At 37.0% G+C, this 22,190-nt stretch overlaps 1 protein-coding gene across 5 annotated transcripts in view; it reads left to right on the top strand.

The window, feature by feature from the left end:
* The window catches only part of ZDHHC14 (zinc finger DHHC-type palmitoyltransferase 14), a 95,051-nt gene extending 82,227 nt beyond the window's left edge, over positions 1-12,824 (top strand). For 3 of the 5 annotated variants that reach the window (XM_050972927.1, XM_009095290.4, XM_018919978.3), the window contains 3 exons: positions 933-1,042; positions 3,468-3,570; positions 11,600-12,824. In XM_050972927.1, the coding sequence (XP_050828884.1) occupies positions 933-1,042; positions 3,468-3,570; positions 11,600-12,001 (615 nt within the window). In that variant the 3' untranslated portion in view covers positions 12,002-12,824. The remainder of the gene's footprint in view (positions 1-932; positions 1,043-3,467; positions 3,571-11,599) is intronic. The other 2 variants (XM_009095291.4, XM_018919979.3) reach the window with 1 other exon arrangement.
* The last annotated feature ends 9,366 nt before the right edge of the window (positions 12,825-22,190 follow it).

Raw genomic sequence — 22,190 nt, 5'->3', positions numbered from 1 at the left:
TTATTATTGTCAAATATGTTTTGCTATTGTTTAAGGTCACAGTTAAAAGTAGAAATTTTACAGTAAATATCAATAAAATATCAGAAAAACACTTCCCAAGCAGGATCAAAATTAATTATGCCTCAGCATCAAGTATCAGAACAAGTAGCCTGACTTGGAAGAAATCTCCCTTGTTAATAAGACAGATGGGATACCCCGTTATTCCTCGGTCATTAGGTTTACTCAAGGTTGTCTCTCTAGATGGACTTAGTGTGCTTCCACCCTCTTCCCTCAAATAAATGTCTCTTCTGGATTGTTGAAAGATAGATAGCAGGGAGCTACAGTAGTGGAACATGTCTGAATATCAAGTAAACTGTTTAGTAATTTAATTTAAAATGTAAATTCGCAGTTGAATACAGCAAGACATTTTACTCAGGCTCTCAAGTATCTCACAAACAGAAAACTAGCTAAGGGGAAATGTAATAGGCAATAAAAGGTAGCAATGGCTGCATTTGCTTTTCCATCTTTTAGAACCTTTTGTGAACCTTAGGGACGATAAAGTTGTGTGATATTGCTCAGCTTACAAACTTACCCAAGAGTATGGAAAAGAAGTGCTCAATTGCTAGCTTTAATCATATTTTGCAATTGAGCCTCTTCTGCAAAACATGCTATAGTATTTGTAAAATTGAACTTGGACTATTATGTTTAGATGCTGAAATTCCTGGTTTTAGTATATTGATCTCTTGAGATGGTGGGTTGTCTACATCTATGCAGCTAAAGCATATGCTCATAAGGTTCAGCCTTCATAACAACTCAGAACTATTAAATTATTTGGAAAGTGTCATTATGGATTTTCTGTGGTCCCTTCTGCAAGTAGCATGTGCAACCTTAATTTCTCACAGCCATTTTCTGTATTGTATTACATGTGATGCATATTGTTCATATCTCTTCAGATTAAAGGATCATGGTCAAATAAAAGAGGTAAAGAAAATTATAATCCCTACAGTTATGGCAACATCTTTACTAATTGCTGTGCTGCTCTCTGTGGGCCCCTCTCTCCAAGGTAAGAGTATCAAAAGTGTTGTTAGCATAAATGAAGCCATGTGATTATTAATGAAAAAAATATTCTTTTTGATTATTTGATTTTATTCAACAAAATGAAATTTTTGGATTAGTGTCCATTAGAAGCTTTAAGTTTTTCTTCAGTGGTAAAGAGATAAGTTGGTAAATTGTGTTTAAACTAAGTGATCAAATCTTATAAAATTACATCTGAAATGGAAATAAGCTTGTTTGTTATTTGAACTTTCACCACTACAGTTAATAGCTTAGAGCAATAAAAATTTTCTAGTAGTTAGCTGTTGCATGAAGGTCAACCTTGAAGTTTATGAAACTTTTACATATATAGCAAATGTGACATGAGTCGAGGAACCTTAAATCTACAACTAGCTTGATAATTGTTGATTTTTAACTCTGAAATGTTGTATTTAAATGGACAGTATTTTTTTTTATTTGTTACTGTTAACATATATACATTGAATTGATTTTGGGGGTCTTACACCAAAGCAATTCCAAAGAACATGTAATGCATAATGTTTTGCTGAATAGAGTTTCGCCTCTGGAAGTCTGAAATATTTATATATTTGAGGTTGGAGGTGTTTTTTCATCTTGAAGAAAATGTAGTACAGAGCTGAGACTAGAGAAATAAAACTGGCAGCCAGAAAAACTTAATTCTTTTCTTATTCCAGTGCTCAGTGGTTAGGCAGTTCATGTGCTACATACACAGTAGGGGCCCAGTTTCACTGTAGAGCGGGGCAGAAAAATTTATAGATAATTTAGTGGCCTGCTCCTTGGTTGGTATGTTTTGCTTTGCCTGGAATTGTGAAGTTATGAATCTGAGCAAAAAGAAAGTAAATTACTTTATGGTCCAGAGTCTCAGGTGTTTAATTGGAGTGAGATTTCTGGCTTTGCTGTCAGGAATGTCAGAGGCAGTTCCACGAGCAATCAGAGTTTAACAGGGGAGACTGACATCTTTTCCTAAAGGGGAAACAACAGAATAGAGATTTCCACATACAGGGTTACCCCTGGTGAGAGTGAATAGCTTTGTCTCTGCTTCCTTCCTGTGTAGATGTTGCCTGAAGCCAACCTTTTAATTCTGAAATTTTACTTTTGATAAAAGTATGTGACATAAAAGCTCCATGCCACGCTTCAAATTCTTTTGACTCCGGATGGAAATCTTTATTAAAACTACATTGTGTTTCTCAGTATATGAAATAGTACATTAGGCTGATAAAATTGGACCAGACTGGCATTGGCTCATGTTTTAGAAGAGTTTTATGCGTTTTTTCCTAAATTCTGTGTAGGAACATTATTTAGACACTGACATGTATATATAGAGGCTCTGCAGGGAGGTATTTTGTGACTACAGGGAAAAATTTACTGACTGTAACATGTAAATTATAAGCTTGCTTCTTTTACTTTTAATCTCAGCTATGTCCCAAGTCACTAAATATTAGGGTTTTTCCTTAAATTCTGGAAAAGTGGCTTACCTGTAATTTCAGCTCAAAATTCAAAACATCAAGTGCCTTGAGCATGGAATGCAGATGAAGAAAGGATCCGTAAATAATCCAAACTTACCTCACTTATGTTGAAGATCATTTATCATTTTTAAACCTATGCTAGCAAATTCAGAATCTATTTAACATGTCCTCAACAGTTACTTTCAAATCCTAATTTGATCCTGGGCTATCAGCATAGGTCTAACCAGTATTCTGGTGCAACAAATTATATGACTACTTTAAGCTTCTTTTATCTTTAACTAGATTGGATTATTTCATTCTATGTATTTGGTTATAATCTTACACAGATTTTTTTTTTTTTTTTTTTGCTTACATTTAGTAATTTCTCCACAGAGCATTTTCTTAGAAATAAGAAATTTTATGAGCACATCACTTTGGTAAGCACAGTGGAACACTCTAAGCAGTGTTAAGTGGCTGTCATGAAACACCTGGCAAGTTAAGCTGTCTGTCAGAAAGAAGGATTAACTTTTCTCCATTCCTGCTAAATTTTGTGATTAAGTAGTTTCAATTTAGATGTGGAAGCTGGTAAAAAAAAAAAGAACCTTTGAAAGAGATACTGAATCAAAGTGCCCTAAGTGAGTTTTGTCATTTGTTTTTTCACCTGTGGTTTAAAATTCTTTGGTTTTGTGGTATCTGCTGGTGAGCTTCTAAGTCTATGGGATAAAAATCAAAAAGAGTAGCGGTGTGTGTGCTTATATGACAGGCAGTATCACAAAGAGCAGAAAGTACCTTACTGATGAGTAGAAAATCAAGTCTAGTACTTCATTTGACTAAAAGGGAACATTAGAAGGTAGTGGTGAGGTATTAAGGTCTGTTGTGCAATAGAAAGTTTTTATTTCTTTTAATTTAGAGGAGATAGTTATTGATCAGCAATGTCTCTAACACTTTTCCTTTCTTGTGATTATTCTGTAGCTTAATTGACAGAAGAGGATTTATACAGCCAGATACGCCGCAATTAGCAGGACCATCAAATGGCATTACCATGTACGGGGCCACACAGTCTCAGAGCAACATGGTAGGAGTCATCCCATAGTGTTGTTCATCAGGATTCCTGTGAATGTTTTTCTTCTCCACTTTCATGTGAACTAATCAAGTAATAACTAACTGGATACAGCTGACACACTGGGTGGAATAAGAGTTGTTTAATAAGAGTAAAGAGAAAAAAATAAAGTCCAAGGCTCTTTTTAATGTACATTTCACACAGTGTAATAGTTACTGCTCATGGATTCTTAAAAAAAAAAAGTCTTTTCTACACTGTTGTTTTACTGAATATACTGGCATTTTGACTTTTGCTGTTGATACCTATTGTGTTTTGAACTGGAATATTCAAGTATCATGGACTTACTCTGGTTCGTCATTTTCCAGCTAATTATTGTTTTGTGGCACTTTCTTCATACTCTGTTTCCTTCTTTGCTTGTGCACTGTGGTTTTGCATAGACTAATGTATTTTAAAAAGCAAAGATGAACAAAGAGATGTTTCTAGGGGAGAAATATTTTGAATACAGAGCAGGAGGACACTGAACACAAACAAAAAATGGCAACTGAATTGTTACAACAGAAGTTCTTTAAGCATCTTTGAAACTGTGCCAGTAGTGTTTACTTTGTTTTTTTGCTGGTAGCATTGGCTATCATAATGGAAGATAGGATTTCCAGTGCCAAGAAGAAGAGAATAATTGGAAAGAGATCTTTTTCTGAAGGCAACCATCTTGCATATGTGCCTATTTCTGAATTGTTGTCCACATATCTTCACAGTATGTGGGTTCTAATACTTTGTCAAAGAAGTCGTGAGTTACGGATACCCTCCCTCTGCCAAAAACGAGGAAGCCACGAGGCCTTCTGACATAGTTCAGCCTTTCTTTTGAACAAAAGAAGAAAAGATGCACTCTTCCCAGACAGATTAGTTTTAGTGTCACTGATAAACTCTTAGAAAAACTTTGCTGTAGTTCCTAAGCTGATTTTACTTAATGTTTTGAGAACTAAATGGATTTGTTAGTCTCCTTAATAAGAAAATGTATTAGAGACATGGTATTACATCTGAATCTTCTGAAGTACAATTGAGCAGAACAAGGTAATGCTCTGTGTAAATTTTATTCAAAATATTACAACCTGAAGAGAGAAAAGGGAGTTAAAAAAAAAAATAAAGCAAACATTAGAAATTGTCCGAGGTCTTTCAGGAATTACCCAAACATTACGATGCTCTCAAGGCTTCTTATTTCTGAGGATCATAAGCTCACACTATGTCCATGACATCAAATTGTCTTTATCATTGCAAGAATTTAGACATTATCATTATTCCTAGGTATTAATGAGAAAATCTTCACCAGTTTGTTAGAAAATTGACTAAGTTTGTCTCTAGAAATGGAGAAATCTGTTATGTATTACTTTAAGTCAAACAGGTAGCTGTTACAATTTTAGAGTGTAATACCTCTAATTAACAAATTCTTCAAAGATTTCTTCTTATATCCTAGAATGAGCTGGAGAATGAGCCTGTATCCACATGAGCTGGGAAAAGCCTGTGTTATTTAACAGTTGGAAATGTGCAGATTTCACTCCTGAAAATGACCTCTTAGAAAAGCTTGAAAAATGTAAAATGTCTTGTTTGGGTTGAAGGAATATTTTGGAAGACTGTAATGCCATTTTTCTCAGGGCATCTTTTCTCTCAGTCTGTATCCAAGACCAATTGGTTTCTAAGGACTGCTGGCTGTCAGCATTAAAATTTCTCCCTTGAGTTTTGTTGTAAACTGTTAAAGACTGGCTTCGTTTACCCATCTCTCTAACACTATTTTCCCTTCCCTGTTGAAGGGGATATATCTGGTACTGGAGCTGGTATTATTATGATTTCAGAGAAAGACAAAGTGAAATTCCTTGACTTAAAGGAGTATGTGTAGATCATAGCCATAGACCATAATATTTCTCCAATCGCAGAAGTTTGGCCATTTATACATTTTCAGAGATATTTCTACTACTTTAGCAAGCTTAATTCTTTTTGATTACAAGAAATAAATCAGCAGAAGTCTGAAGCATGTTTCAGTACACCTTTGTGGTGTGTCTCTCTTGATTTTATTGCAGAATGTATTATATCAGGTCTTCATGTCTAAATGTTACCCTGCTTAATCCACAGTGTGCTAAAATATCTCTCTCCATCATTGATAAAAAATAAAGATTTAAATCAGCATATTCTCTCTCACTTGTCTTCTCTTATTCCTTCCCTCTTTCATTTCCTTTCTTCCCTCAAATCTTTTATAGAATCAGCTAGGTTGGAAAAGACCTTTGGAATCGAGTCCAGCCTATGACCAAACACAACCTTGTCTACTAGACCATGGCACTCAGTGCCACATCCAGTCTTTTCTTAAACATTTCCAGGGGTGGTGACTCCTCCACCTCTCTGGGCAGCCCATTCCCATGTGTAATCATCCCATCTGTGAAGAACTCCTTCCAAATGTCCTAAACCTCCCCTGGCACAGCTTAAGACAACGTCCTCTTGTCCTGTCCCTAGTTGCCTGGGAGAAGAGCCCAACCCTCACCTGGCTAAAACCTCCTTTCAGGGAGTTGTAGAGAGCAATGAGATCTCCTCTGAGCCTCATCCTTAGGCTAAACAACCCCAGCTCCCTCAGCAGCTCATTATAGGAGTCAGTGACTAGTGGCTTTCTAAATAGAATTCTTGTGTTTCACCCAACGAGTCTCTTGTCCCTCATTGTCTCTGTGGGTTGCTCAGTATAATACTCTCTTTTCATTTATTTTAATGAATCTTTTAGCATAGCCTCATTTTTGCAGTTAAGTTCAAAATAAATATCAGGCTAAGTGTAAAGATGCCAGACGCTGGTTTTCAGCACAACACATTATCTCTTTTCAGGATACCATTTGTGGGGCACTCTATTGGTATTTAACAGCTTTTGTGGTAATTTTATCTCTGATACTTTGAATATTTAGTACAGGATCTACCCTACTCATGGTAGCAGCTCAGTTTGTCACAATCTCAGAAAGTCAGAGTCATAGCTGTAATCAGTGCTTGATAGACCCATACTGTGATTTTAGTTTTTTTCTAGATCTTCACAGAAGAGGTTTTTCTCATGTTCTCTCCATAGTATCTATCTTGTTTTACTAAAAGCTGAATCTCTATTGACTTCCATGAAGGCTGGAAGCACATACAATTATTTTCCTGGTGCATTCCCAGTGTTTTTAATTTCTTTTTCAACATAATTTGAAATTAGTCTGGTACATTCATTAGCCAGCTTCTTAATATCTTTTATCCACATGAAAAGCATGGTCACTTGGAACTCATAATCTGTAGTACTGGTAATTTCCAAAGTATTTCCCTAGTGCATTTTATTGCTGATTATTTTTATGAGCTCATCATCAGTTTGATTACCCAAGTATTTTCCTTATTCTTAAGAATTTTTTTGTATGAAGCACATTACCTCACCCATTATGAAATAATATTTTTCTCTGCAATTTATTCTTTCTCTTTTATTTTAAAGCTTGTTTTCTTAGTGTTGTGAAAAAAATTCTTATTTACCCATAAACCCATGAAGGACCAGTACTTGGGTCTGGACCACTGTAGTACTTAATTTTATCTTAAAGCAGGGGTTGATTCTTGGGGTTTGATATAGGGTATTTTATTCTTTAGTAATCCCTTCGGGGGAAACACAGAATATGTCTCACTTGATGAAGATTTTTTGAGGAATTAGTTTGGTTTATATTTACTATGATATCTCTAGGAATTCTCTAATGCCTTATAAAGTGATAGACTTTGCTTTGGTTTCACACCATGTCAGGACAAGTGTATTTCCTTATTTTTAAGAAATTTCCTTATATTCCTCCATTCCTGGGCATTTCTTCTTCAGGGTATAGGTAGTGTGTCCCAAATTCCCTTGTTTCTAATTCTCCATTTCCTTTCCTGGATGCAAGTTTTTTAGTGTTTTCTAACATATATGTACTGCTGAAAATTGTAGGAACTGTAGTGCATGCACATTTATTACCAGTGATAAATGCAGGAAAGTCCTCTCCCACATGTTCACTTAAGTGTTTCTGTTACTGATCTGGAAATAGATCCAGCTGACTCAGGGAGCATTAGCTCTGACCATCCTTTGATTTTCATTCTTTGCGTTATTTGGAGTAAGTATTTCTATCATGACAATAACAGAATTGGCAAGGACCACAGCCCCATTTTTCTGGGAGTTTTGCGAGTGTGTTTCCTTGTATATTTACTGATGTACTTCCCAGATGCCCAAAACAAAACTCAGGGTTCTTACCAAGTCAACATTACCACAGTCAAGGTTGACAGAGGTTTTTCCTTAATGCATTTTACTTCACAGGTAAAACGGGTTATGGGCACATGCAAGTAAATCAATTTCAGCATTTGCTTTGCATATGTTTTAGGAGCAATTCTTTTGATAGTGCATGTTTACTGTGTTTTTATGATCTAGATTTATTTTAGAAGATACACCCCTGGAATGCACCCAAGTTGCTCTGAGCATTCTCAGACTTTCAGTCCATAAGAACAAACAGTCTCCAGTCTGAAGTAAAGTCTCTGGGCCATGAGTAGCTTCCTGTTTGGCTTCAGAAGGCTTCATAAACCTACTCATCATGAGTCTCTGTGTACTCATCTACTAGCACTGTACTGCATGGCAGTAGAGCCATTGGCTTGGTGGGGCTTGTGGCTCAGCTGCTGCACAGCAGCCACAGCACCCTGATTTTGTTAGTGAAAGCCTCCACGGCCAGGAGCAGTCACACAGCTCTGTCCCTCCACTCCTCACCACTGGTTGTGTCGAGAATTTGGTATTTCTGCATTCTTCCTGTGACTTCATAGCACTGTCAGCCTCCTCTGAACTCTGTGTTGTTTGTACTTTATTCAGAGTTTGTGAGACTACTCAACCTGCTTTTTTCCATCTTCTGGAAAACTGTAACAATTCTTGAGTGTTACTAGCATTTAGGAAATTTTAAACTAAGTTTATTTAATATTTAAAGTAAATTATTCTGATTATTTAAAAATAATCACATTTAGAAATGTGAAAAATATATTGCCATGTAGAACAATATTATCATATTTTTGTGTAGCTTAGAAAAAACAGATTTTCTTCAGAAAAAAGAAAATATTTTTTCTTCATTGTTTGTATTTATTGTGAAATAAACACAGAATTCCAGGTTTTGTCCAATTTGCTTCAATTTCTACCTTTTTATGTGGAAATAAACAGATATCTAAACATTTCTGTGCATACATTTAGTTGAATTTCTGTACTTGTAGAACTTATTAAACTTGTCCTACCTTCAGAATCTGCTGTTTCTCTGAAACAGTGGAAATTTTAAATGAAAAATAAAGTCAGCATATCTGAAATAAGAAGATGCTGGTGGAATAATTTTTGCAGTAGATTTTTAGTTATTTAGATTTTAATGCTCAGCTTCCTTTTTGTTCCAGTCATGGGCTTTTTTGTTTTATTTGAAATTCTGGTGTTGGATAATTCATATAATTAGTAGCAGCTAAGACTTCCTGCCCTAAATTTCATTCAGTCAAGAGTGAAATAACAAAGTCAACAAAAAAAACCCCACCATGCCAACCCTATAACAAATATGATTTCCTTGGTTTAGTTTTGTGTTGGCTGTTTAGGCTCAAGAATAGTCTACCTGTGTATTATGAATTATTTTTATCAGATGTTTTTGAGAGCCTCATAGAACTCACATACTTTTTCTGGCTTAAACCTTGCAATAGCTCCCTTTCTGGAAAGCTCTTTACAGCCTGTATTTTCCTAAGGATTTTGTGCTGATCACTGTTGAACAGACAAGTAAAAGAAAACCTGAAATTTATCTAAATGAAAGGAGAGGCTTTAGGGCAGTGACAAGTGGAAAATGAAGAGATATTTAGCACCTGAAGTTGTAACACTATTTAATGGAGCTTTATGAGGCTATCTTATCTTTTTGATATTAATTTAACTGAAATGCCATAGCATTCCTTAAGAAGAAAATTAATTCAGACTATAGAATGAGTTCAAGTAAATTATCTTCAGCTAATACAAAGCTGTGTGCTTGTATTGCCTGGAACACGTTAAAGATTTCCTTTGGAAGATCAGAACTGAATGTTCTCTAAAGCAATAAGTCAGCTGCTAACATTATTTGTTTTCAGTGTACCCCAGTGGTTATAAGCATTCCTTTGTTATTTAACTTGTTCTTTGGCTACTGCCTTTCAGAGAAAATAGTTTGAAAATTCAGTTAACATATTTTTAAGGTCTGCATGGTAAGGTTGGTTGAAGTTTTAATTTAAATAAGCAGGTGTGAATAACAGGATATTAATCAAGAATGAGTTATTCACACTGAATTAGCAATTGAAAGCTTTACTTTAAAAGATGCTGACAGTTTTCTTCTTAGTAAGGTTCTTAAGCAAGGTTATGGCTTTAAGCCTGTGACTAATCCCTCTGAAATGATAGGGAACCACTTTAGTTGTTTGGCTGGAGCTGTTCATCATTTTGTAGGGTGAAGATTGCTTGCAATTTATGTTAAATCAATTTATGTAACAGAAGGCCAGTCCATTTATCTTTCTGAAAGCAGAAGTCTTGGAAATACGTACCTGAAGGATTGAGCTTCTGCCTGTCAAAAGTAATTGGTCTGGGAGTCCTAAACCACTTAGATGTGTTTTAAACACTACCTATCTCTTATGACCAAGTAGTCTGTTTGCACACTTGCTGAATGTTAGGTGTGTGCATCCAGCATTCAGCTATTCAGTGGTGAAATTGGAGAACCTGAAAATAACAGATTTACTTTAATTAACCATTTTTTATCGTGATTTTCATCCTACAGTAAAGGAGGCAAACGTCTTCCCATGAGTTCTCAGTGTGGCACAGTGGCATATTAAACTCAAATGGGCATTTTAGGGAATTGCCCATTTTGTAACAATGGTTATGGTCAGGAATATCTGAACAGATGATGGATCTGTAATATGTAGTAATTTGATAAAAATCTAAGAAGTCAGTCATAGAGCAGAACATACTGCTTTAATAGAATACTTGAAATAACAGTGAATAGGATGTCTTACCTCTGGATATATCTTTTATTCTGCTTGCTTGCCTCCACGTCTTTCATTGCATTTGTAGTTGTATTCACTGGTTGTAGTGTTTTTCTTACCCAGCAGAGCAGTACTTTGGCAAACTAATCTTACAAGATTTTGAAAAACTGCAATGTTATAACTGATCAGACAATGAATTAAATATTTTTTCCATAGGAGCTCTCAAAAATCATGCCACTTCATGTTAAAGAAACTTAATTTGGCAGTAGGCTATGCACTTAACTAGCTGGACATTATTAAAATGCACACCTGTCTTTTCATCTCAAGGAATGAGGGGTAATTTTGTGTAAACTGTTTTTAGGAATTGTGTAGAGCCAAAAAAATCAATTTTGGTAACACTCACTGAGCTTAACTGGATTTATATAATGCTGGATTTGGCTTATTATTGAGACAGTGCTTGCCAGAAAACTTGTGTTTTGTACCTTGATTCATCACATTGTCAGGATTAATCAAGAAACAGCCTAAAATTCATTAAGGTTGATCTCGATGCAACTGCAGTGCTGCCTGCTTTCTACACATCCTCTGGAGTATGGAGTATAGTGTAGGATATTCTCTAGAATTTATATATAATGTATTAAATTGTGAGAAGAAAAAAATTGTAACTCATGGAGCTTTATTACTAACTGTGTAAGATATCTCTGTCAAAAGAATTCTTGTTCTGGAAAACCTCTGTGGTAGGTTAATTCCTATGTGTGAAGACCAGTTAAAAGGAAAAATTTGCCTAGTGTTCCCTTAAATGAACACTGTAAATGTATATCATCATTTTCTTTGATAATAAGCCAAAGCATTGGCTCAGTTATGCATGCCTTTCTTTCTTTTTCCTGGGCAGCATGCGATGGGATGTTTGGGTGGCTAACCATGGAATGATACTAATGGCTTTCTTTTTTTCTCTTCACATCCCATTCTTTTCCATACGTTTTTATCCATCTCCTCCCTTTTTTTTTTCCTCTGTTTTGTTTTTATATGATTTTGACACCCTTCCATTCTACAGTGTGACCAAGATCAGTGCATTCAGAGCACTAAATTCGTTTTGCAGGCTGCTGCCACCCCCCTCCTACAGAGTGAGCCAAGCATAACTAGTGAAGAGCTCCCTTTACCAGGAAAGACTTCTCTCAGTGGGCCTTGTGCAACTCTGACTCTAGGGCAACCAACACCACCATCCTCTATGCCTAATCTGACATCAGACTCAGGTCTGACAGACATCATACCGTTAAAAGAGGAGCACGAGGGCCACCAGTTCCTCACTCCCGAAGAGGCGCCGTCGCCGCCCGGGATGCTGCCCAGCGGGAGCCCCATCGCACACAGCCGCACCATGCACGTCCTGAGCCTGGCCAGCCAGGACTCGCTGCACGAAGACTCCGTGCGCGGCCTCGTGAAGCTCAGCTCGGTTTGAAGAGCTTTTCTGGACGCCACGCCGTGTCCTGGTGGCTCTACAAATCTGTGCTTGGCAGGAGTGACGCTGCAGTGCCGCTGTAAGGCTTCGTAACATGCCTCTAATAGAAACTTTATCACTTCATGGAGTCTACTAAAAGGACAAGTGATTTTTTTCAATGGAGCTATGGCATTTTTTTGACCAGGTTGTTAATGGTTGTGCTTTTACTTTTAAATAAAACCAGAAAAGGTCAATAATCTCGTTTCCTGAAGGTTGGGTACAGCGAGTTGGAAGCCAGCCTGTACCAAACACCATGTACAATAGAAAAGAGAGATTCTTGGATGTAAGTGTCATGCTCTGTGTTCTATGCTCTTGTAATACACACTTGTTACGGCTTACCACACCTGTGGCCAGAATGATCTGCACTTACATGTTATGCTACCAATATTTGAGATAGAAAATTGCCATTCCATTTGTTAATACAAAACAAAACAAAAGACTGCAGATGTGGATTTGCATGCCACGCTACAGTATGTGTTACAGTGGTGTTGGTATTAAGAGAAAGTGCTGCTTTTTTATTTGTGACTTTCAAAGTGCTGTTTCATTTAAAGACAGTACAGCAAACAAATGAATGGACTATATTTTTTGAATTTATTAAATTTTATTTTAAATTAATCAGTGGTGCCTAGAAGATGATGAATTACTGATTTGATCATGTTGCATATCATTTAACCTTCTGTTTAAGTGTTTAAGTGAGGTATTGTGTTGTGCCATACCACAAGATTCTTCCACTCCCTAATGTGATAAAATTACCTGTGGACCTCCAATAAAATGACATCCTCTATTTTTGTGGACGTGTACAGTTATCCTTGCACAGTTTTCATGGGGCAAAGATGGGGAAATCATGACTTGTTGACATAGTTTGTAAAGATTTGGCTGGAATATGTGTGCATGATAAAACTAGAGCTATGGAGGAATATCTGGTTACAATTAGGATTGCTTCACCATTTTATATGGGTTTGTTTGAGCTGTGTATTTGTTCCCAAAGGAGCTTTATTTGGAGCCAGTAGAATTAACCTCTGCTTGCACTGTAATTCACTGTGGCTGAAGGGTGAGGGGCTTAAGATTCAAGACAAAGACAGAGCTTAGGGAAGTAATCTTAAATGAATAATAGTCTGTAGCTCTTTCCCGGCCATTGTTCATCATTTGTATTTGTCCTTTGATATTTTAAATGGAAATTCTCATTTCGTGGAATTCTTCTGTGCTCTTTCTTTTCTTGCTTAAGTGCAACTAAAATGTTGAAGAGAATTTTATAAGTATTTTTTGTGGCAGCGGAAGAGAACCTTAGTTAAGCTGAAAAACTGTAATAGCTTTAATACTGTATTTACCTGCTTTTCAGGGTGTGGAACCTGGAGTCTTCTCTTCCTAGGACAAATTACATGCAGAATGGGCTTTATCCAATGTTTTTATGGCATGAAAGCATTTGCCAGTTAAGAAATATAACAGTTCTATATTGTTGACCGTGGTCATTCACTGACTCCAAGCTAAAAAAAGTCTTTTTTCTTTTAACTTTTGTTGTTGAAATTGAGAATAATCAGCCTGCAGAAAATCCTTCACCCATGCTATTGAAGATTAAGACAAAATGCTGACAAAATCCCTACTCCTGTAAGCTTTCATGAGCAGTCTGTTTCTAAAACTGATGATGTTACCTTGGACCTAATTCAGTGTGTGGAACACAGCAGTGCTTTCTGTCTGTAAGTGCCGCAATGGGTCCACCAAAGAACCTCTGGCAGACAAATCTGTCCTGTTATTTGAACCACTGAAGAAGCTCTGGCAGATAAGTCTGTCCCAGCTATTGTAAACCACCTTCCCCGTATTTTCCAGAAGGTGGGACAGTCTGGAGTTCTTTCCTCCAGCCAAAGTGTAGTGACAGACATGTCCCAGTTGGCTGGTCTCCCAGTAAGCCATGAGTTTCAGCACTTTTGTGTCTGCTCTTGAAGAAGTCAGTGATGCTCATCCTCTTGATTTCACCTCTCCCCAACACAGCTTCTTGGGTATGAAGCCATGAACACCTGCATTAAAGCAGGCAGTGGATTGAGGGCTGGGGATACTGCTCTGATAGACCTGGGGAAAGAATCCCAGCTTTGAGTTTGTAGACTAGTACTTGATGAATCATTCTGTTCTCTGATAGGTGTCTGTGGGTAGTTAACTGTGGATGCATTACTCACTACTTAGAAGGGCAAGTCAAATATTTTTAATGTGGTATCAAAACTTTCCATTTGTACAAGTCATGATGAGGATGATTATTTTAAGGAAATTGTTCTTTTTAAGTTTCCCTGAAATAGCAGATGGATTTTATGTTTCCAAGAATACCGGCTTCGTGACAACATTTGTATGTCACTGCCACTAGGGAGTAGTGAAGAAGGCTCTGTGCACAATAAAATTAGTGTCAGTTTTAACATGAAAGGGAAGGGAGGGGGACAGGAGTAGAGTCTTTATGCTATTTACCTTGTGCTCGTGCTCTTCACCATCATTTTTTGAACCTTCTGTTTTGTTTACATGAGAAGTGTAAGAGTTACAGAACATGGTGGAAACAGAGGTTCTGCTTCAAATGTACTTGTTCAGATGACTTTCTTTTAGTTTTTAAGATGGCCCTCCTTTTTTCTGAACGGGCTGCCTATGTTTTTAAATTTGGCTTTTGAGAATATACTGAATACTTTGAATTCGTTTATACATTTATATCGCCCCTATTTTAAGTCTTTTCCTCCCCGTCTGTCTGTTCTAAATGGTGACATCTTGAACCTCCCAGACATGCCTGCCTTGCGAGGACATCTGCTGGAAGGCTTCGGAACTAAGTCCTAACCCATCCGGATCGGTAATTGCAGCCCTTGACTGGCAGCAGTCAGTGGTTCAGCAGCAGGTTGATCACAAAGGTACCTCTGACTGGGCTTTTGGATGCTTCCCCTCACCTCCATCACACCTGTCTTCAGTTCTGGGCACTCCCTTCGTTGGAACTTGTGTATTTATTTGGAATGAGTCAGCAAAGTAACTATTCATCAGCTTCTCTACAGATTTGATTGTTGATATTTTATTTTGAAGTATGATTACAGAGCATGCACACTGAGGATCCAAAATTATAATCCTTGTGAGTACTGCACAGGGTTTTTTCTATTTTTATTTTCTGTGACAGTATACTACTATTAAATAGCTCTTTCCATGTTTGATTTATAAATCTAGAATAAAAATTGATATTTTCAGAAGAGTAATTTTTTTTCTTAAAAGCCTGAAATCTTTGAATGTGTAGAAACTGGTTAGTCTATCTTATTTAAAATATTTGTTCTGCTTTGGTTTTTTTAGTAATATTTTCCCCTTCTAGTTATCTATATAATCTTCTTTGTAGAATGAAATACAGTGCTTCATAAAAAATTTTAAGGCTCTTTATTTTTGTGATTTCTCAAAGATACTTCTGTCTTAAAGTGAGTTTTGTATTCATAGCAGTTAAACAGTAATGTAATAAATATCCAAGTGCTACTGCATTTTCCTATTATAGTATATCCTTTGGTAACTTTTCTTTCCTTCCTGTGAACTCATGATACAGGTAGATGTATTTCTGCATTCCTTAAAAATAATCTCATAGGTGGAAGATTAGCTGGTTTGCAGTTGTGTGCATCCTAGACAATGCTCCCAGAAGAAGCAAACTGATGTCATAAACCCAAAGATGTAAGATATGGGTAAGACAAATTTTGAGACACGTCTTACAAATGTGATGACCAGCTTGCAGTAATGGAGATTTTTTTTCTAATTTTTTCAGTCTATTCAATGATTGTAACAGTTCACAGTGCCAGAATGGTTGCTAATGTTCAAAATCCTAAACAAAGGGGCTTCACTGGAGAGCCAACAAAACTGAGCTTCTATTTGTCTTTTAGTTCCCAAATTCAATACAGTTTGAAGAACAACTCAGCAATGTTGTAGAGAGATCTAGTCCTTACTTTAGTTATACTCTGGTTTAAATGATATGTGGGAACTGTCATGTATTTGTTGACTTATTCCTTCTCTCTCTTCCCCTCCTTATCAGCAGTGGTAATCTGAAGCTGAAGATGGATATGTTAGACCATGGGCCATTCTGAGTCTTGCTATTAAAAGCCAGTTGCTGTGCCCAAATGATCCTGTTTTAGGGACTGCCATGAAATGAAGTGGTATACTTCAACACAATTTCAGATACTCCTAGGCCCAAAATATGAATGAAATGTGTTTTAGGCAGTTGTGTGTGGATTTAGCTCACTTAAATTAGAGCTGTCCTAGTTCTCAGGATTCATCTGGGTCAGGGCTCCCTGATTTTGGTTGCCTGCCTGCAAAGATGTTGCAGTTTGACAGCTGAGTGCACTGCCTGGGCTACCAAAAGGCTCATGAGATGTAGTGAGCTATTTAAAGCTATGGAGATCTAGATTAATTCTGAGTCATTGCAGCAATTCAGTTCTATCAGCAGAAGGCAGCTGTCTGTTGCCATTCAACTACACAATTTGAAAGTTGATGACAAACAAGACAAGTTGGGGAGACCAAGTTTTGGATGTTCTTCTAAGGAGATTAAATAGGAGTTTGTTTCTAAGGTAGGTCAGAGAGGACAGAAATAAGAAGATGAGAGGGAGAAAGAGTGAAAGCAGAACAGATTATCAGGTGACATGGAGGAAAAGAATAATTACCTGTAAGCTGTGGAGGGCAAGGGAGGGGGCAGAAACAAAAATGTCTCATGGGAAAAAAAACAAGGACGTCTGTCAATGTTGATCATACAATATATTTTTAAAACCCAAAACAACAATTACTCACTGGTGGTTTTTGGGGTTTTTTTTTGAGAAATTTCTTAAAAGTCATTCTAGAAAAAAAAATAATAAGGTCAGACTTTTGAGAGAAAGTGATTGTAGGAAGATGGTAAGGAAAATGTGAGTAGTTAGTTTGCCCTCAAGCTCCTCTCTTAACATCTTTTTCTATTTCTGTTTTGAAAACACATCTGTAAATATAAAAACAGGTGAAGTCTTGGCTCCTTAGAAGTTGACAGGAATATAAGGACATGGATAAAAATGAGACTATGATAAAATGGGACTATGATAAAATGGGTCTATGATAAAAGTGGGAATTGCTTTAGCATTTTGAACTTCCAGACTGTTAATCATTTGAGCATTCTGTATTTCCATACCAGAAGTGCCATTGCCTTGGAAAAATGAATGGGGTCTTATGGTTTAGTGTTTCTTGGTGATGCCTTAATTAAATTTGCCCATCCTTTAGTGGAGTGTTTCACTCAGCAGTAGTCTCACCTATTTAACATGAAGCCTGGAATTCAGTCAGAGTTTCTGTGACTATTGTGCAAACTGGAATTCAGACTACAGGCTAGATAAAGTTTGTGGTTTGAAAGCTGGAAAGATCTGTCCCACAGAGATGTATTTACTTTGCAATATATAATGCAGTCAGTTCCACTGGCAACAGAATGTTGATGGCAATGTTACCTGGATGTATTTTACACGCTTTCCAACTTTAGCTACATTGCCACTTCTGAAAACCTGGAAAACAGAACCAAGTTTAATCCTAATGTAATTAAAATCTCCTCAAACCCAAAGCTGGTAACAGCTGCTGGAACTTATCTGTATTTAAGTGTAGTTACAAAACAGAAGGGACCACCTTAAAACAGCTTGGCTGAATGATTACTGATGTGAGGAGAGCTCTTGTAGCCTTTCTTTAGCTCCTCTTAAAAGCACTGTCTACAGCTGAGAAAAGCTAAAAGTGTCTCACTTTGGGCTTGTGCCCTGCAGTCTGTCCATGGCAATCTGCAGGGATCCAGCTGCCCTGGGCACTGCAACTCAGAGGTGGAAATGAACTGGGTTGCTGAGGCTGTACTTGATGGGAATGAGCTTCGAGGGCAGGGAGAGTCAGCCGAGGCGGCGGCACTGCGGTCACAGCAGCGTTCCCGGGAAGGCTGGGAGTGATTCCTGTCCTGTGCTCTCACTTGGCATGAGGGGTTGGGTGGCAAAGGTGTTAAAGTCCTGGCACCTGCTTCCTGAGTCTTCTGTCAGGAGAGAGTGCTAGTTCAGGATGGCTTCACACAGGAAAGTTCATTTCTCTATTTCACTATTCTTCATAGTCGCTAGTTTGAGGCTATGCTTTGGATTTGTGCTGGAAGCAGTTGATAATTCAAGGATGTCATGTAGTAGTTTGTAGTTTGCAGGCAAACTACAACAAGCAAGAGAGATTGCAATAAACAGAAAATTGATTTCAGGATATCTAATGTGTCTGCCCTGCTACCTGCTCTGTGGTAGGGGAGCAGTCGATGGTGGTTATTGGCTGGAATGGGAAGAACGCAGCTAGACAACCTTCCTTTTTTTATTGAAATGTTAAGTTTCCTTCTATGTAGGTCACAGAAAATTAAAAGCATGCTCTGTAGTGCTGACCAGCAAATTTTCTAGCATGCAGAGGATTCCTAATATTTTTATGTACCTTAGTTTTCTTTCTAAGTTGAAAGGAAAAATAAAGTTGAAAAAATTTTCCGCAGGTTCTGGAGACTACAATTGAAGAATCTTTTGGAACACAAATGGTGTTTGATTTTTAAATAAACAGTAAGTGTTTAGTGTTTATTTTATTACATATATGAAATTGAAATACTAAAAAATCATCTCAGAGTTCTTCTTTGTTTTTTGTATTCACAAAAACATAAGATGGTTTGGAAGGGATGTTAACGATCATCCAGTTCCAGCCCCTGTGCCGTGAGCAGGTACACACTTTTACCACAGTTAGACATGAAGAAGAAAGCAAAGCTAAATGCTTTATTCCATAATTACACGTGTAGCAGCTGTTTCTAATATTCTTGTCTTACTCTTTAATGTTTCTTTCTCTCATATGAAAGATTTAAAATCTTCTTCCATCTGTAAATTAATGTTCTGTAACACGTTGTACTTTGTTTTTTTAATTATTTAATAAACTTCTGATAGGATAAGTCAGAACTACTAAAACCAGTTTACACAAATCTGGAGAAAAAAAATCAAAATGCTATTTTTTATTATTTCTGTCACAAGACTTCACAATAGCAATAGATTCATGCAGTCAGTGTGAGATGACTTGCTCTGGATTCCACATACTGACCCATACACATAGGAAACCATCCTGAAAAAAAACCTAAAAAATTTGCATTGACAGCCTAAAATATGTTATGGAAAAAGAATATATTGGTGAGGAAGGGGCAAGAAGATTTAATCCGAATGTTCTGGATATAAATGCCTGGGACCGAGTTTCTTCTGGCCTTTGGCTGAGTATGTATCCACATAAGTATTGCATTTTGGAAATGTGTTTTCTTGTTACCTCTGCTTAGCACTTAGACTCATTCCATGGAGCACTCTTGTGAAACAATACAGGTTTCTTCTAAATAGAAAATTAACCAGAAGGTAAGTTCAAGCAGCATAGTTAATGCAATCCAAATGCCCCCAGGACCAGACTGGAGCTGGTCCAGAGTTTCTGTCCTCAAAACAAGTACAGTGTGGACATGAGGTGAGCAGCACCAAATCTTTTGCTGCAGAAATCTATGCATATTAAACTCACTGCTTGTGAAAGTGGGTATAACCACAGATTGATTTTCCAACTGACTTGTATTGTTCCTCTGGTTCATACTGCTGAAGTTGTGCTCTTTCTTAGCTGAAAAAAACCCCAAAAACTAAAAGAAAAATCCCAAGAACCTAGTATCTGTCAAAATTAGCTTTTATTAATTCATAGGTTGTTTTTCTTTAAAATATAAAAAATAATTCTTACATGAACAATGTGCTGAAAAAATGCTCCTCAAAGTTTGTGAAATGCAGGACTAACACCTGCATTTCAAGGATGAGCTTTCAGTAACATCATATTCCTCTGCAAGCTGCCTATTCACTCTGACAACCTGTCATCTAAAAATCTAGTGGCCTCTTTTCTGGTCCATATCAGTTTGGTTAGCTGATGAGCCTTAGCATGAATTTTTATAAGGAGATGGCTTCTACTTTGTTTTAATTTATGCAAGTCTATTTGAAGAGTTTAAGGTATGTTTTATTTCAACTATTTATGTTGTTGCTGAATTATGGCAAGATTCTTGTCTCTGCTCAATAGGCTGTTGCTCTGATCTTACATCCTCGACACAGTAATTAGTGATCCTGATGCTTCAGGAATGGATCAATGTTTTCAGACTGATGGTTGCACAGTTGCAGATTTTCTTCCTACATGCTTCTGCTGCTGCAATGACAGAATTTTACTGGCACATATGTCAAGGATAATTAAGGAGCACTGATTAGATTACACACCTGAAAAGTCTTTAAGAGGTGCATTCCTCCCACTGACTGTAAGGAAAGAATATTGAGTTGCATTAAAGAAAATAGAAACGTGGCTTTTATCTAGCCTCATTCAAGCAGTATCTCATTCACATAAACTTGTATTTGTGGTCACCCTACAGTTTGTAAAGAAGCCACATGAGTGTGAAGAGGTCACCTTAAGGTCTTTAATTCAGTGTCTTTGCAGCGAGGTGTTAATAGCACAGTTCAGTGACAGATGCATTGCCTTTTCATTAAAGGAAAATGAGTGGGGGATGCTGCCTGCAGCCTGGTGCATGATTCACAAGGACTGTGTGTTAATCAAGCACACATACAAGCCTAAAATTTCAACTGGTTAATACTTTTGTCTTAGTCCAGGGACTAGCTCTTGACCCAGCACGCTGTTGATGTTATCCATGCTTCAACATCTGCATCGAAGCCATTTGTTCATACTGAATATTCTGTACCAAAGCACACTGTAAGTAATCAGTCTCAAAACACATCAATTTCTTGATTTTTCTTCAAGCTACCTCTTGCTTATTTCTAAAAAAAAAAAAAAAAAAAAAAAGGGGGGGGGGATTCTTTACAAACGGTTCCCCAGGGTTATAATTAGGCAGTTTTATGTAACCAAAATGTTTGAGCTAACATGAATTAAAGGACATGCAGTGACATGATTAGTTATTAAGATTAAATTTACAATTTGTAAGTAATTTAGAAATAAAACCACATGCATGTCTTCATGTGAAATCACAATTTTGGATATCTGCCTTGAGAGTGCTGGTAAGTTTAGATAAGTGGAATTTCCAAAAGAAAAATATAGCTCAGAGGCCAAAATCTCTGACTTAGTTCAGGCAGCCCCACATAATTAAAGGCTTCATATTTATTTTGGTTTTATCATTTCAGGACTTACAGAAATAACTCCTGTGTTCATACAACAGGCAAATACTGTGTTTGTGCAACAATATTCTTGGCATGCAGACTCTTGTAATTAAATGAGCAATATTTTATGAGCAAGATAGATTGAAAGACCAGTGTACTATTCTGGAGTGTAGAAAGTCTGTTTGATTTTACTTTTTTTAAAACACAGCCTTGCAATACTCTGTTCTATTATATTTGATGTCATATGATCTATATCAAAAATCAAACAAATATCCAGGTTTGTTGTCTCAGTAAGGTGCTTAGCTGATTTCACAGAGCCTGGTGTTTTCCCAAGACATTATGATCATGTAGATCTGAGATGCTTTTTCTGTCCTCACAGATTTAGGCACTGTTCTGCTTTATTTAGTGCTCAATGTTGAAACTTTTTCCAATGGATAATGCAATTACCTACAGTTCTGCCCCTATCAAGGAGGAGGAAATCTTTCCAGGCTTTTTTTCTGCTACTTGAGTTTCATACTTACCTCTACAGTTTCCCCTGCACTTCCTTATTCCTGGAGGAATAAGGAAGTGCAGGGGAAACTGTAGAGGTAAGTATGAAACTCAAGAAGAACATTCTAGATGTTCTTCTGTCCTGCTCTGTTTTTCTGATTTGGTTCTAGAACAAGATGTTTCACTAGGAAATTTAATCTAATGAAACATTTAGCTGTGTTTCTCTTCTGATTTCTAATTGCACCTTTTTCAAGGAGGGGTCAGCTACAAAGAGAGTTTCAAATGTTCAGTTCTTAGATTGGAAGCTGGTGAGGTCTATAGCCTTCCACTGAGCCTCAGGTGTCATGTCTTCTGTTTGAGACAGGACTTGGTGTTGGGGGAGTCCCCTCTTGTGTAGATATTTTTTAGTTTCCTCAGTGAATATAGGAATTTACAGGTATAACAAAGATGCAGTCATATTTATGATCAAGTGAGTGGATAAATTGAAACTTGTTCTGGTGATGCAGGACCTGAAAAAAGTTTTCCTTGTGGTT

The sequence above is a fragment of the Serinus canaria genome, chromosome 3 (genome assembly GCF_022539315.1).
Source record: "Serinus canaria isolate serCan28SL12 chromosome 3, serCan2020, whole genome shotgun sequence".
NCBI classification, from domain to species: Eukaryota; Metazoa; Chordata; class Aves; order Passeriformes; family Fringillidae; genus Serinus; species Serinus canaria.
This window is presented reverse-complemented; position numbering and strand designations above follow the sequence as displayed.